Raw genomic sequence first — 15,872 nt, forward strand, 5'->3', positions numbered from 1 at the left:
ACACCTATTCTCTCCTAGACCCTCTACAATCTGGCTTCCGCACTGCTCACTCCCCCGAAACAGCCCTCACTAAAATAACTGACGACCTCCATGCTGCCAAAGACAGAGGTCATTACACTCTGCTCATATTACTCGACCTCTCTGCAGCATTTGACACCGTGGACCACCCTCTTCTCCTCCACATTCTCCATACTCTAGGTATTCCGAACAAAGCTCTATCCTGGATCTCATCCTACCTCTCCCATCGTACTTTTAGTGTCTCTTCTGCTAACACCTCCTCCTCCTCTATTGATCTCTCTGTGGGGGTACCCCAGGGCTCTGTCCTGGGACCTCTTCTCTTTTCTCTGTACACACTCTCTCTAGGTGACCTAATAACATCTTTTGGGTTTAATTATCACCTCTATGCCGACGACACACAAATATATTTCTCAACACCAGACCTTACACCTGCTGTACAAACCAAAGTTTCTGAATGTCTCTCTGCTATATCATCCTGGATGGCCCTCCGCCGCCTTAAACTCAACATGGCTAAAACAGAGCTCCTCATACTTCCTCCCAAACCTGGCCCTACTACCTCCTTCCACATTACTGTTGGAACTACAATCATTCACCCAGTAGCCCAAGCACGCTGCCTAGGGGTCACATTCGACTCCTCTCTCACATTCGCCCCTCACATTCAAAACTTTTCTAAAACTTGTCGCTTTTTCCTCCGCAATATAACTAAGATACGCCCTTTCCTCTGTTGTTCGACTGCTAAAACTCTGACTCAGGCCCTCATTCTCTCCCGTCTTGATTACTGTAACCTCCTGCTGTCCGGCCTTCCTGCCTCTCACCTGTCTCCCCTACAATCTATCCTAAATGCTGCTGCCAGAATCACTCTACTCTTTCCTAGATCTGTCTCAGCATCTCCCCTCCTGAAATCCCTCTCCTGGCTTCCGATCAAATCCCGCATCTCACACTCCATTCTTCTCCTCACTTTTAAAGCTTTACATTCTTCTGCCCCTCCTTACATCTCATCCCTAATTTCTCGGTATGCACCATCCAGACTCTTGCGTTCTTCTCAAGGATGTCTTCTTTCTACCCCCTTTGTATCTAAAGCCCTCTCCCGCCTTAAACCTTTCTCACTGACTGCCCCACACCTCTGGAATGCCCTTCCCCTCAGTACCCGACTAGCACCCTCTCTATCCACCTTTAAGACCCAGCTTAAGACACACTTGCTTAAAGAAGCATATGAATAGCACTGTGGATATTCTAAACACGATACATAATTCTTGGCCCCCTGCAGACGCACTTACCAGAACTCCCTCCTGTCTCTGTACGTTCTCCCTACCTACCAATTAGACTGTAAGCTCCTCGGGGCAGGGACTCCTCTTCCGAAATGTTACTTTTATGTCTAAAGCACTTATTCCCATGATCTGTTATTTATATTATCTGTTATTTATTTGATAACCATATGTATTACTGCTGTGAAGCGCTATGTACACTAATGGCGCTATATAAATAAAGACATACAATACAATACAATACTAATCCCAGCTCCACTGCGCGCGCGCGCACACACACACACACACACACACACACACACACACACACACACACACCATCCTGTACTATACAAACAGCGTCCTGTACTAATCCCAACTCCTCTGCGCACACAGCGTCCTGTACTAATCCCAGCTCCTCTGCGCACACACAGCATCCTGTACTAATCCCAGCTCCTCTGCACACACAGCGTCCTGTACTAATCCCAGCTCCTCTGCGCGCACACAGCGTCCTGTACTAATCCCAGCTCCACTGCGCGCGCGCACACACACACACACAGTATCCTGTACTAATCCCAGGTCCTCTGCGCACACACAGTATCCTGTACTAATCCCAGCTCCATTGCGCACACACAGTATCCTGTACTAATCCCAGCTCCTCTGCGCGCGCGCGCTCGCACACACACACACACACACACACACACACACACACACACACACACACACACACACACACACACACAGCATCCTGTACTATACAAACAGCGTCCTGTACTAATCCCAGCTCCTCTGCGCACACACAGCGTCCTGTACCAATTCCAGCTCCTCTGCACACACAGAATCCTGTACTAATCCCAGCTCCTCTGCACACACAACGTCCTGTACTAATCCTAGCTCCTCTGCACACACAGTATCCTGTACTAATCCAAGATCCTCTGCACACATGGTATCCTGTACTAATCCTAGCTCCTCTGCACACAGTATCCTGTACTAATCCAAGATCCTCTGCACACATGGTATCCTGTACTAATCCCAGCTTCCCTTCTGCTCACACAGAATCCTGTATTAATGTAAACTCATACACAGACACACAGACACACACAGACACACACAGACACACACAGACACACACAGACACACACACACTAATCCCAGCTCCTCTACATGCACACACAGCGCACCTGTACAAATCCCAGATCCTTTGCGCACACCACGTCCTTTACTAATACCAGATCTTGGACACACGGCGTCCTGTACCAATTCCAGCTCCTCTGCACACACACGTACCAATCCCAGCTCCTCTGCACACACACGTACCAATCCCAGCTCCTCTGCACACACACGTACCAATCCCAGCTCCTCTGCACACACACGTACCAATCCAAGCTCCTCTGCACACACACGTACCAATCCCAGCTTCCCTTCTGCTCACACAGAATCCTGTATTAATGAAAACTCATACATATACACACACACACACTAATCCCAGCGCCTCTGCGCAAACAGCATCCTGTACTAATCCCCGCTCCTGTAGACACACACAGCATCCTGTACTAATCCCAGATCCTATACACACACACACTAATACCAGTTTCTCTTCTGCACACAGCATCCTGTACTTATCCACACACACACACACACACACACACACACACACACACACACACACACACACACACACACACACACACACACACACACTGTATTTATCTAAGCTCCTCTACACACACACCCTGTACTAATCCCAGTTCCTATGCGCAAACACAGCATGCTGTACTAATCCCAGCTCCTCTACACACAGCATCCTTTACTAATCCTAGCGCCTCTACACACAGCATCCTGTACTAATCCCAGCTCCTCTACACACAGCATCCTGTACTAATCCCAGTTCCTCTACACACAGCATCCTGTACTAATCCAAGCTCCTCTACACACAGCATCCTGTACTAATCCTAGCTCCTCTACACACAGCATCCTGTACTAATCCCAGCTCCTCTACACACAGTATCCTGTACTAATCCCAGCTCCTCTACACACAGTATCCTGTACTAATCCCAGCTCCTCTACACACAGCATCCTGTACTAATCCTAGCTCCTCTACACACAGCATGCTGTACTAATCCTAGCTCCTCTACACACAGCATCCTATACTAATCCTAGCTCCTCTACACACAGCATCCTGTACTAATCCCAGCTCCTCTGCACACAGTATCCTGTACTAATCCTAGCTCCTCTACACACAGCATCCTGTACTAATCCCAGCTCCTCTGCACACAGTATCCTGTACTAATCCTAGCTCCTCTGCACACACAGCATCCTGTACTAATCCTAGCTCCTCTGCACACAGCATCCTGTACTAATCCTAGCTCCTCTGCACACACAGCATCCTGTACTAATCCCAGCTCCTCTGCACACACATACGGCGTCCTGTACCAATCCCAGCTCCTCTGCACACACAGCGTCCTGTACCAATCCCAGCACCTCTGCACACACAGCGTCCTGTACCAATCCCAGCTCCTCTGCACACACAGCGTCCTGTACCAATCCCAGCTCCTCTGCACACACAGCGTCCTGTACCAATCCCAGCTCCTCTGCACACACACGTACCAATCCCAGCTCCTCTGCACACACACATACCAATCCCAGCTCCTCTGCACACACACACGTACCAGTCCCAGCTCCTCTGCACACACAGCGTCCTGTACCAATCCCAGCTCCTCTGCACACACAGCGTCCTGTACCAATCCCAGCTCCTCTGCACACACACGTACCAATCCCAGCACCTCTGCACACACACGTACCAATCCCAGCTCCTCTGCACACACAGCGTCCTGTACCAATCCCAGCACCTCTGCACACACAGCGTCCTGTACTAATCCTAGCTCCTCTGCACACACACACGTACCAATCCCAGCTCATCTGCACACACACGTACCAATCCCAGCTCCTCTGCACACACACGTACCAATCCCAGCTCCTCTGCACACACACGTACCAATCCCAGCTCCTCTGCACACACACGTACCAATCCCAGCACCTCTGCACACACACGTACCAATCCCAGCTCCTCTGCACACACAGCGTCCTGTACCAATCCCAGCTCCTCTGCACACACAGCGTCCTGTACCAATCCCAGCTCCTCTGCACACACACGTACCAATCCCAGCTCCTCTGCACACACAGCGTCCTGTACTAATCCCAGCTCCTCTGCACACACAGCGTCCTGTACTAATCCCAGCTCCTCTGCGCACACAGCGTCCTGTACCAATCCCAGCTCCTCTGCACACACACGTACCAATCCCAGCTCCTCTGCGCACACAGCGTCCTGTACTAATCCCAGCTCCTCTGCACACACACGTACCAATCCCAGCTCCTCTGCACACACAGTATCCTGTACCAATCCCAGCTCCTCTGCACACACAGGTACCAATCCCAGCTCCTCTGCACACACAGCGTCCTGTACCAATCCCAGCTCCTCTGCACACACAGCGTCCTGTACCAATCCCAGCTCCTCTGCACACACACGTACCAATCCCAGCTCCTCTGCACACATAGCGTCCTGTACCAATCCCAGCTCCTCTGCACACACACGTACCAATCCCAGCTCCTCTGCACACACAGCGTCCTGTACCAATCCCAGCACCTCTGCACACACATGTACTAATCCCAGCACCTCTGCACACACATGTACTAATCCCAGCACCTCTGCACACACATGTACTAATCCCAGCACCTCTGCACACACACGTACCAATCCCAGCTCCTCTGCACACACACGTACCAATCCCAGCACCTCTGCACACACACGTACCAATCCCAGCACCTCTGCACACACACGTACCAATCCCAGCACCTCTGCACACACAGCGTCCTGTACTAATCCTAGCTCCTCTGCACACACACGTACCAATCCCAGCTCCTCTGCACACACACGTACCAATCCCAGCTCCTCTGCACACACACGTACCAATCCCAGCTCCTCTGCACACACACGTACCAATCCCAGCTCCTCTGCACACACACGTACCAATCCCAGCACCTCTGCACACACACGTACCAATCCCAGCACCTCTGCACACACACGTACCAATCCCAGCTCCTCTGCACACACAGTGTCCTGTACCAATCCCAGCTCCTCTGCACACACAGCGTCCTGTACCAATCCCAGCTCCTCTGCACACACACGTACCAATCCCAGCTCCTCTGCACACACAGCGTCCTGTACTAATCCCAGCTCCTCTGCACACACAGCGTCCTGTACTAATCCCAGCTCCTCTGCGCACACAGCGTCCTGTACCAATCCCAGCTCCTCTGCACACACACGTACCAATCCCAGCTCCTCTGCGCACACAGCGTCCTGTACTAATCCCAGCTCCTCTGCACACACACGTACCAATCCCAGCTCCTCTGCACACACAGTATCCTGTACCAATCCCAGCTCCTCTGCACACACAGGTACCAATCCCAGCTCCTCTGCACACACACGTACCAATCCCAGCTCCTCTGCACACACAGCGTCCTGTACTAATCCCAGCTCCTCTGCACACACAGCGTCCTGTACCAATCCCAGCTCCTCTGCACACACAGCGTCCTGTACCAATCCCAGCTCCTCTGCACACACACGTACCAATCCCAGCTCCTCTGCACACACAGCGTCCTGTACCAATCCCAGCACCTCTGCACACACATGTACTAATCCCAGCACCTCTGCACACACATGTACTAATCCCAGCACCTCTGCACACACATGTACTAATCCCAGCACCTCTGCACACACACGTACTAATCCAAGCTTCCCTTCTGCTCACACAGAATCCTGTATTAATGAAAACTCATACATATACACACACACACACACACACACACTAATCCCAGCGCCTCTGCGCAAACAGCATCCTGTACTAATCCCAGCTCCTGTAGACACACACAGCATCCTGTACTAATCCCAGATCCTATACACACATACACACTAATACCAGTTTCCCTTCTGCACACAGCATCCTGTACTTATCCCAACACACACACACACACACACACACACACACACACACACACACACACACACACACACACACACACACACACACACACACACACACACACACACAGTATTTATCCAAGCTCCTCTACACACACACCCTGTACTAATCCCAGTTTCTCTGTGCACACACACACACACACACAATCCTGTACTAATCCCAGTTCCTATGCGCAAACACAGTATCCTGTACTAATCCCAGCTCCTCTACACACAGTATCCTGTACTAATCCCAGCTCCTCTACACACAGTATCCTGTACTAATCCCAGCTCCTCTACACACAGCATCCTGTACTAATCCCAGCTCCTCTACACACAGCATCCTGTACTAATCCCAGCTCCTCAACACACAGCATCCTGTACTAATCCTAGCTCCTCTACACACACAGCATCCTGTACTAATCCTAGCTCCTCTTCACACAGCATCCTGTACTAATCCTAGCTCCTCTGCACACAGCATCCTGTACTAATCCTAGCTCCTCTGCACACAGCATCCTGTACTAATCCCAGATCCTCTGCACACACAGCATCCTGTACTAATCCCAGCTCCTCTGCACACAGCATCCTGTACTAATCCTAGCTCCTCTGCACACAGCATCCTGTACTAATCCCAGATCCTCTGCACACACAGCATCCTGTACTAATCCCAGCTCCTCTGCACACAGCATCCTGTACTAATCCTAGCTCCTCTGCACACAGCATCCTGTACTAATCCCAGCTCCTCTGCACACACAGTATCCTGTACCAATCCCAGCTCCGCTGCACACACACAGTATCCTGTACCAATCCCAGCTCCTCTGCACACACAGTATCCTGTACCAATCCCAGCTCCTCTGCACACACACAGTATCCTGTACTAATCCCAGCTCCTCTGCACACACAGCGTCCTGTACCAATCTCAGATCCTCTGCGCGCACGCACGCACACAAACACACACACACACAATCCTGTACTAATTCCAGCTCCTCTGCACACACATCATCCTGTACTAATCAAAGTTTCCCTTCTGCACACACAGTATCCTGTACTAATCCCAGCAACTCTGCACACACAGTATCTTGTACTAATCAAAGATCCTCTGCGCATATACAGCATCCTGTACTAATCCCAGCTCCTCTGCACACACGGTATCCTCTACTAATCCCAGCTTCTCTGCACACACAGCATCCTGTACTAAACCCAGCTCCTCTCCAAACACAGCGTCCTGTACTAATCCTAGCTCCTCTGCACACAGTGTCCTGTACTAATCCCAGCTCCTCTCCAAACACAGCATCCTGTACTAATCCCAGCTCCTCTGCACACACAGCGTCCTGTACTAATCCCAGCTCCTCTGCACACACAGCGTCCTGTACTAATCCCAGCTCCTCTACACACACACAGCATCCTGTACTAATCCCAGCTCCTCTGCGCGCGCACACACACACACACACACACACACACACACACACACACACGCACACACACACGCACACACACGCTATCCTCTGCACCTGCTGTACAACAGAAATATACAAATCCACTTCAGTGTCTGCGCACACACTAACCCCTGATCTCCCATGTCCTGCGCACTCAGCACGCTACACTGACCCCAGCCCACTTCTACGTGTGCACTAACCAGCTAATGTCTGAATCCCCTGCAGCGGCGGCACCAGTCAGACACATGGAAGGATGATGTGCTTGGGTTGGAAAAAGAGATGGAAAGACAGCACATACCTCATAGCTGGGGCTGAGAGGAGACTGAGAGAGGAAAGGAAGTCAGAGCAGGGAGAGAGAAGAGAGTTAGTGTTAAAATGTGAGATGTACGCGAATACACACACACACACACACACACACAACGGGAAGCACCCCCACACAGGCATCATGGGGAACGCGCACACACACACAGGCATCAGGGGGAACGCACACACGCACACACGCGGGCATCGAGGGAGTGAGCGCACACACACACGCAGGGGGAGACGCATACATACACACGCACACGGGCATCAGAGGGAGCACCCGCATAAAAACACACACGGGTATTAGGGGGAGCGCCCCCCCACCCCCACCCCACACAAACACACAGGGGGAGTCCACACACACAGGGGGAGCCAGAGCACAAACACATGCAGGGGGAGACGCATACACACACAGGTAAATAAGGGGGTGTCAACACATATACACACACACAGGGAGTCCGCGCGCGCGTGCGCGCGCACACACACACACACACACACACACACACACACACACACACAGTACTTGGGGGGGGGGGGGGTGGTCGGGACTTGAACCAAAATAAAACAGATCTACAGCCCTATCCTGCAACATACACAAGGAAGTGCTCGCCCTGTATCCCCATCATATACACACCTGTATCCCCATCATATACACACCTGTATCCCCATCATATACACACCTGTATCCCCATCATATACACACCTGTATCCCCATCATATACACACCTGTATCATGATTCAAGAAGTATAACACTGGGACCCTAAAAGTGTAACCACGAGCAGCATGACAAGGTGTGCCACACAGTACTTTCAGCAGTCACACCTAGATGTGTGTGGTGCTGCAGCAATCGGGTTTAAGCCGTGGTTAGAAAATACACAAACACTGCTTTCTGTAAAAGGTCTGGGTATTATTCTGCATCAATACTTCTCTAATAGCAGCAATTTCACAATGAATAAGTGTTCTAATGAAGGGTCCGTGATCCGTAAAGACAAAGTATTTATTTCAAATGGCAAAGTGCGAGTGCACGGTTACTGCTGCAATTAACACATTGCTTTAGGGAGCCATTTTTAAAGATGGCTGCCATTGTGAATTTCACAAGGAAGGCCTTGCAACCACTGCATTCTTACATCATTTAGGTCCAATCCCATAAGTGTCCCTGACAAAGCCAGCATTGTGTGCTCCCTGTAACTAACTCTCTCTTCTCGAGTTAGGCTTTCGGTGGCGATGCCATAAATCATGCCTGTCCATCAGATCCCCCCTCCTCATACCAGTAATGCCTCGTCCTGAGTGCAGGGGATCGTCTCGGCCGACACGGTGCGGATGCTGGAAAGTCCCGTCAGAGACACGTTGGAAAGTCTGCGCTTTCGGACGCCGCTGCAGTTGTTGGGGATCTTGAAGGCACATCTCTTGTGGTAGTTCAGACCGCACCCTACAGGCGACACATGGGATACAGGCGACACATGGGATACAGGCGACACATGGGATACAGGCGACACATGGGACCCAGGCGACACATGGGACCCAGGCGACACATGGGAAACAGGCGACACATGGGACCCAGGCGACACATGGGACCCAGGCGACACATGGGACCCAGGCGACACATGGGACCCAGGCGACACATGGGACCCAGGCGACACATGGGACCCAGGCGACACATGGGACCCAGGCGACACATGGGACCCAGGCGACACATGGGACCCAGGCGACACATGGGACCCAGGCGACACATGGGACCCAGGCGACACATGGGACCCAGGCGACACATGGGACCCAGGCGACACATGGGACCCAGGCGACACATGGGACCCAGGCGACACATGGGACCCAGGCGACACATGGGACCCAGGCGACACAGGCACATCTACTGGGGGAAGAGGGAACACAGGCACATCTACTGGGGGAAGTGTAAGGATTTCATACTGAGGACCTTGGCCTGTCTGCAATGAGAGTACCACACTCACCTTCACACTTGAGACCCTGCCTCACCAGACCCCACAGCATCTCTCCGCAGTGGTCGCAGAACGCTGGCGCCCGGTACGAGTGAACAAACAGAGCGTGAGGCCGGATCTGGAAATCCTCAAAAGTGGCCGAGGCTGTGGAAGGAATAAGAGGATGAGAGAAGTGTTTCACCTCTCCGCGTATAACCTACAGCGGAAACATCCCTGTGATCTGCATTCACATTCTGCAACTTTAAACGCTAAACCAGGGGCAGTCACCTCTAGTCCTCAAGGGCCACCGACAGGTTTTTAGGATATCCCTGCTTCGTGGTGCAGTCATAGATTGAACAACTGATTGAGCCACCTGTGCTAAAGCAGGGATAACCTGGAAACCCGACCTCTTGGTGGCCCTTTGGGACTGGAGTTGAGCCCCCCTGTCCTAAACATTTCAGTGACTAAATAACTAAAGCTCCAGGAACGTCAGAAACAAATCCAAGGGAAGCCCTGCCGCCCGCGCCCAAGGAAAGCCCTGCCGCCCGCGCCCAAGGAAAGCCCTGCCACGCACGCCCAAGGAAAGCCCTGCCGCCCGCGCCCAAGGAAAGCCCTGCCGCCCGCGCCCAAGGAAAGCCCTGCCACGCGCGCCCAAGGAAAGCCCTGCCACGCGCGCCCAAGGAAAGCCCTGCCGCCCACGCCCAAGGAAAGCCCTGCCGCCCGCGCCCAAGGAAAGCCCTGCCGCCCGCGCCCAAGGAAAGCCCTGCCGCCCGCGCCCAAGGAAAGCCCTGCCACGCACGCCCAAGGAAAGCCCTGCCGCCCGCGCCCAAGGAAAGCCCTGCCGCCCGCGCCCAAGGAAAGCCCTGCCGCCCGCGCCCAAGGAAAGCCCTGCCGCCCGCGCCCAAGGAAAGCCCTGCCGCCCGCGCCCAAGGAAAGCCCTGCCACGCGCGCCCAAGGAAAGCCCTGCCGCGCGCGCCCAAGGAAAGCCCTGCCGCCCGCGCCCAAGGAAAGCCCTGCCGCCCGCGCCCAAGAAAAGCCCTGCCGCCCGTGCCCAAGGAAAGCCCTGCCGCCCGCGCCCAAGGAAAGCCCTGCCGCCCGCGCCCAAGGAAAGCCCTGCCGCCCGCGCCCAAGGAAAGCCCTGCCGCCCGCGCCCAAGGAAAGCCCTGCCGCCCGCGCCCAAGGAAAGCCCTGCCGCCCGCGCCCAAGGAAAGCCCTGCCACGCCCGCCCAAGGAAAGCCCTGCCACGCGCGCTCAAGGAAAGCCCTGCCACTCGCGCCCAAGGAAAGCCCTGCCGCCCGCGCCCAAGGAAAGCCCTGCCACGCACGCCCAAGGAAAGCCCTGCCACGCGCGCCCAAGGAAAGACCTGCCACGCGCGCCCAAGGAAAGACCTGCCACGCGCGCCCAAGGAAAGACCTGCCACGCGCGCCCAAGGAAAGCCCTGCCCCGCGCGCCCAAGGAATACTCTGCCGCCCGCGCCCAAGGAAAGACCTGCCGCCCGCGCCCAAGGAATACTCTGCCACGCGCGCCCAAGGAAAGCCCTGCCACGCGCGCCCAAGGAAAGCCCTGCCACGCGCGCCCAAGGAAAGCCCTGCCACGCGCGCCCAAGGAATGCCCTGCCACGCGCCCAAGGAAAGCCCTGCCACGCACGCCCAAGGAAAGACCTGCCACGCGCGCCCAAGGAAAGACCTGCCACGTGCGCCCAAGGAAAGCCCTGCCACTCGCGCCCAAGGAAAGCCCTGCCACGCACGCCCAAGGAAAGCCCTGCCACTCGCGCCCAAGGAAAGCCCTGCCGCCCGCGCCCAAGGAAAGCCCTGCCACGCACGCCCAAGGAAAGCCCTGCCACTCTCGCCCAAGGAAAGCCCTGCCGCCCGCGCCCAAGGAAAACCCTGCCGCCCGCGCCCAAGGAAAGCCCTGCCACGCACGCCCAAGGAAAGCCCTGCCGCCCGCGCCCAAGGAAAGCCCTGCCGCCCGCGCCCAAGGAAAGCCCTGCCGCCCGCGCCCAAGGAAAGCCCTGCCGCCCGCGCCCAAGGAAAGCCCTGCCGCCCGCGCCCAAGGAAAGCCCTGCCACGCGCGCCCACGGAAAGCCCTGCCGCCCGCGCCCAAGGAAAGCCCTGCCGCCCGCGCCCAAGGAAAGCCCTGCCGCCCGCGCCCAAGGAAAGCCCTGCCGCCCGCGCCCAAGGAAAGCCCTGCCCCGCACGCCCAAGGAAAGCCCTGCCCCGCACGCCCAAGGAAAGCCCTGCCGCCCGCGCCCAAGGAAAGCCCTGCCGCCCGCGCCCAAGGAAAGCCCTGCCGCCCGCGCCCAAGGAAAGCCCTGCCGCCCGCGCCCAAGGAAAGCCCTGCCGCGCGCGCCCAAGGAAAGCCCTGCCTCTCGCGCCCAAGGAAAGCCCTGCCGCCCGCGCCCAAGGAAAGCCCTGCCACGCACGCCCAAGGAAAGCCCTGCCACGCGCGCCCAAGGAAAGACCTGCCACGCGCGCCCAAGGAAAGACCTGCCACGCGCGCCCAAGGAAAGCCATGCCACGCGTGCCCAAGGAAAGCCCTGCCGCCCGCGCCCAAGGAAAGCCCTGCCACGCACGCCCAAGGAATACTCTGCCGCCCGCGCCCAAGGAAAGACCTGCCGCCCGCGCCCAAGGAATACTCTGCCACGCGCGCCCAAGGAAAGCCCTGCCACGCGCGCCCAAGGAAAGCCCTGCCACGCGCGCCCAAGGAATACTCTGCCGCCCGCGCCCAAGGAAAGCCCTGTCACGCGCGCCCAAGGAAAGACCTGCCACGCGCGCCCAAGGAAAGCCCTGCCACTCGCGCCCAAGGAAAGCCCTGCCACGCACGCCCAAGGAAAGCCCTGCCACTCGCGCCCAAGGAAAGCCCTGCCGCCCGCGCCCAAGGAAAGCCCTGCCACGCACGCCCAAGGAAAGCCCTGCCACTCGCGCCCAAGGAAAGCCCTGCCGCCCGCGCCCAAGGAAAGCCCTGCCACGCGCGGCCAAGGAAAGCCCTGCCACGCGCGCCCAAGGAAAGACCTGCCACGCGCGCCCAAGGAAAGACCTGCCACGCGCGCCCAAGGAAAGCCCTGCCGCCCGCGCCCAAGGAAAGCCCTGCCACGCACGCCCAAGGAATACTCTGCCGCCCGCGCCCAAGGAAAGACCTGCCACGCGCGCCCAAGGAATACTCTGCCGCCCGCGCCCAAGGAAAACCTGCCACGCGCGCCCAAGGAAAGACCTGCCGCCCGCGCCCAAGGAATACTCTGCCACGCGCGCCCAAGGAAAGCCCTGCCACGCGCGCCCAAGGAAAGCCCTGCCACGCGCGCCCAAGGAAAGCCCTGCCACGCGCGCCCAAGGAATACTCTGCCGCCCGCACCCAAGGAAAACCTGCCACGCGCGCCAAAGGAAAGACCTGCCGCCCGCGCCCAAGGAATACTCTGCCACGCGCGCCCAAGGAAAGCCCTGCCACGCGCGCCCAAGGAAAGCCCTGCCGCCCACGCCCAAGGAAAGCCCTGCCGCCCGCGCCCAAGGAAAGACCCGCCACGCGCGCCCAAGGAAAGACCCGCCACGCGCGCCCAAGGAAAGACCCGCCACGCGCGCCCAAGGAAAGACCCGCCACGCGCGCCCAAGGAAAGCCCTGCCACGCGCGCCCAAGGAAAGACCTGCCACGCGAGGCCCAAGGAAAGCCCTGCCACGCGTGCCCAAGGAAAGCCCTGCCGCCCGCGCCCAAGGAAAGCCCTGCCACGCGCGCCCAAGGAAAGCCCTGCCACGCGCGCCCAAGGAAAGCCCTGCCACGCGCGCCCAAGGAAAGCCCTGCCACGCGCGCCCAAGGAAAGCCCTGCCACGCGCGCCCAAGGAAAGCCCTGCCACGCGCGCCCAAGGAAAGCCCTGCCACGCGCGCCCAAGGAAAGCCCTGCCACGCGCGCCCAAGGAAAGCCCTGCCACGCGCGCCCAAGGAAAGCCCTGCCACGCGCGCCCAAGGAAAGCCCTGCCACGCGCGCCCAAGGAAAGCCCTGCCACGCGCGCCCAAGGAAAGCCCTGCCACGCGCGCCCAAGGAAAGCCCTGCCACGCGCGCCCAAGGAAAGCCATGCCACGCGCGCCCAAGGAAAGCCCTGCCGCCCGCGCCCAAGGAAAGCCCTGCCGCCCGCGCCCAAGGAAAGCCCTGCCGCCCGCACCCAAGGAAAGCCCTGCCGCCCGCGCCCAAGGAAAGCCCTGCCGCCCGCGCCCAAGGAAAGCCCTGCCACGCGCGTCCAAGGAAAGACCTGCCACGCGCGTCCAAGGAAAGACCTGCCACGCGCGTCCAAGGAAAGACCTACCACGCGCGTCCAAGGAAAGCCCTGCCACGCGTGCCCAAGGAAAGCCCTGCCACGCGTGCCCAAGGAAAGCCCTGCCACACGCGCCCAAGGAAAACCCTGCCACGCACGCCCAAGGAAAGCCCTGCCACGCACGCCCAAGGAAAGCCCTGCCGCCCGTGCCTAAGGAAAGCCCTGCCGCCCGTGCCCAAGGAAAGCCCTGCCACACGCGCCCAAGGAAAGCCCTGCCACACGCGCCCAAGGAAAGCCCTGCCACGCGCGCCCAAGGAAAGCCCTGCCACACGCGCCCAAGGAAAGCCCTGCCACGCGCACGGAATTTACAAATGTGAGAAGTCATATCAACCATTTGATCTGCAGATCTGCACTCCGGTGACCGAGCACTTCCGGATGTAGCTCACCGCTTGGTGTGTTTATATAAGGTCAGTGAGAACACTGAAATATCCTGTGTGTGTGGAACAGGTGTTCATGCATCGCAAACCCCACCAGCATTGCACAGGTTAATGTTTGGAACAGTGTCACTTGCTGGGGGGAGGGGGGAGAATTCTAACACCAGATCCTTTGGTTATATCACGACCGGGCGACAGAAACCACGGCACAAACCAGAGCCTGAGCCACGGCTCAACCATTTCCCTGTGGGCTATGACCATAACCAGACAGCAGCTCTCTCTGACACACGGGCCGACCACACAACAAACCACAGTTATGAGGATAACACAACGGAGGACGTTACACAGCTTACGGCCGCATGGCACTTTAACTACTACTGAGCGATGAGCCCAAAGCAGCAACACGTCTGTGCACATACAGCACCGCAGGGGAATGCAGGCACAAGGAACCTCTGACCCACAGAGCTTGCAGTCTAACGCTTTGGTGTCAGAGGCAAAGGAAGAGAAGTTTCTTGCTAAGGGCACAAGGTGCCATGACACGTTACCTTTCAATGTGGGGGGGAGGGGAGGGGGGAGTAGGGAGGGGCAGGAGGGAGTGGGGAGGGGCATTATTAAACAAGAGGTTATTGCAAATCACTAAAGCGTTTCAATAGCCTCATCTCATGGCCACTCTGCTCCCTCCACCCATTATTTGCACTTACTCACCCTGGAGAGCAGGCACTGCACATCCATTTAGCCTGACACATAGCGAATTAGATCGTAAGCTCTTCAGTACGCCAATAAGTACTTTTACATTTGATGGCCATATTGTGTTGGACCTCCCTATATTCCAATGTCTGTCCTATAAAGCCCTGCCTACATGGCTGGCCTTATTCACCGACCACTTCCCTGCCTGGTGATCAGCTCTTACTACAGAACTGAGAGATGAGATCCCGGACATAATGCATCGTCACCCGATACATACCTCCAGGAATCAGGGGGCACGCCCTGCTTTTGTGGCCCGCACATAGGGGCAGTATAGACGGGTATTTAATGTCTTAGGCTGCGCTTATAGTGCCGGCTACAGCTACGGATGACGTCTCCCATCTCTGTAGCCCAAGAAAAAGTTGTAATTTGAGTTTGGGAGACGTCTCTAGCTACAAGGGGAGTGACAGAAGGCAGAGGGACGGGGACAAGAGCAAGGGGGAAGGCTGAAATGGAGAGGAGTCATTTCTGTTTGTATGCTGAACTTACAGTACTTTTACTTTAAA

At 56.6% G+C, this 15,872-nt stretch overlaps 1 protein-coding gene across 3 annotated transcripts in view; it reads right to left on the reverse strand.

The window, feature by feature from the left end:
* The window catches only part of PRKD1 (protein kinase D1), a 49,115-nt gene that overhangs the window by 23,874 nt on the left and 9,369 nt on the right, over positions 1-15,872 (reverse strand). The window contains exons 2-4 of one of the 3 annotated variants that reach the window (XM_075613199.1): positions 9,984-10,115; positions 9,288-9,448; positions 8,014-8,037 (exon numbers count right to left, since the gene is read on the reverse strand). In XM_075613199.1, the coding sequence (XP_075469314.1) occupies positions 8,014-8,037; positions 9,288-9,448; positions 9,984-10,115 (317 nt within the window). The other 2 variants (XM_075613201.1, XM_075613198.1) reach the window with 2 other exon arrangements.

The sequence above is a fragment of the Ascaphus truei genome, chromosome 9 (genome assembly GCF_040206685.1).
Source record: "Ascaphus truei isolate aAscTru1 chromosome 9, aAscTru1.hap1, whole genome shotgun sequence".
Classification (NCBI taxonomy): Eukaryota; Metazoa; Chordata; class Amphibia; order Anura; family Ascaphidae; genus Ascaphus; species Ascaphus truei.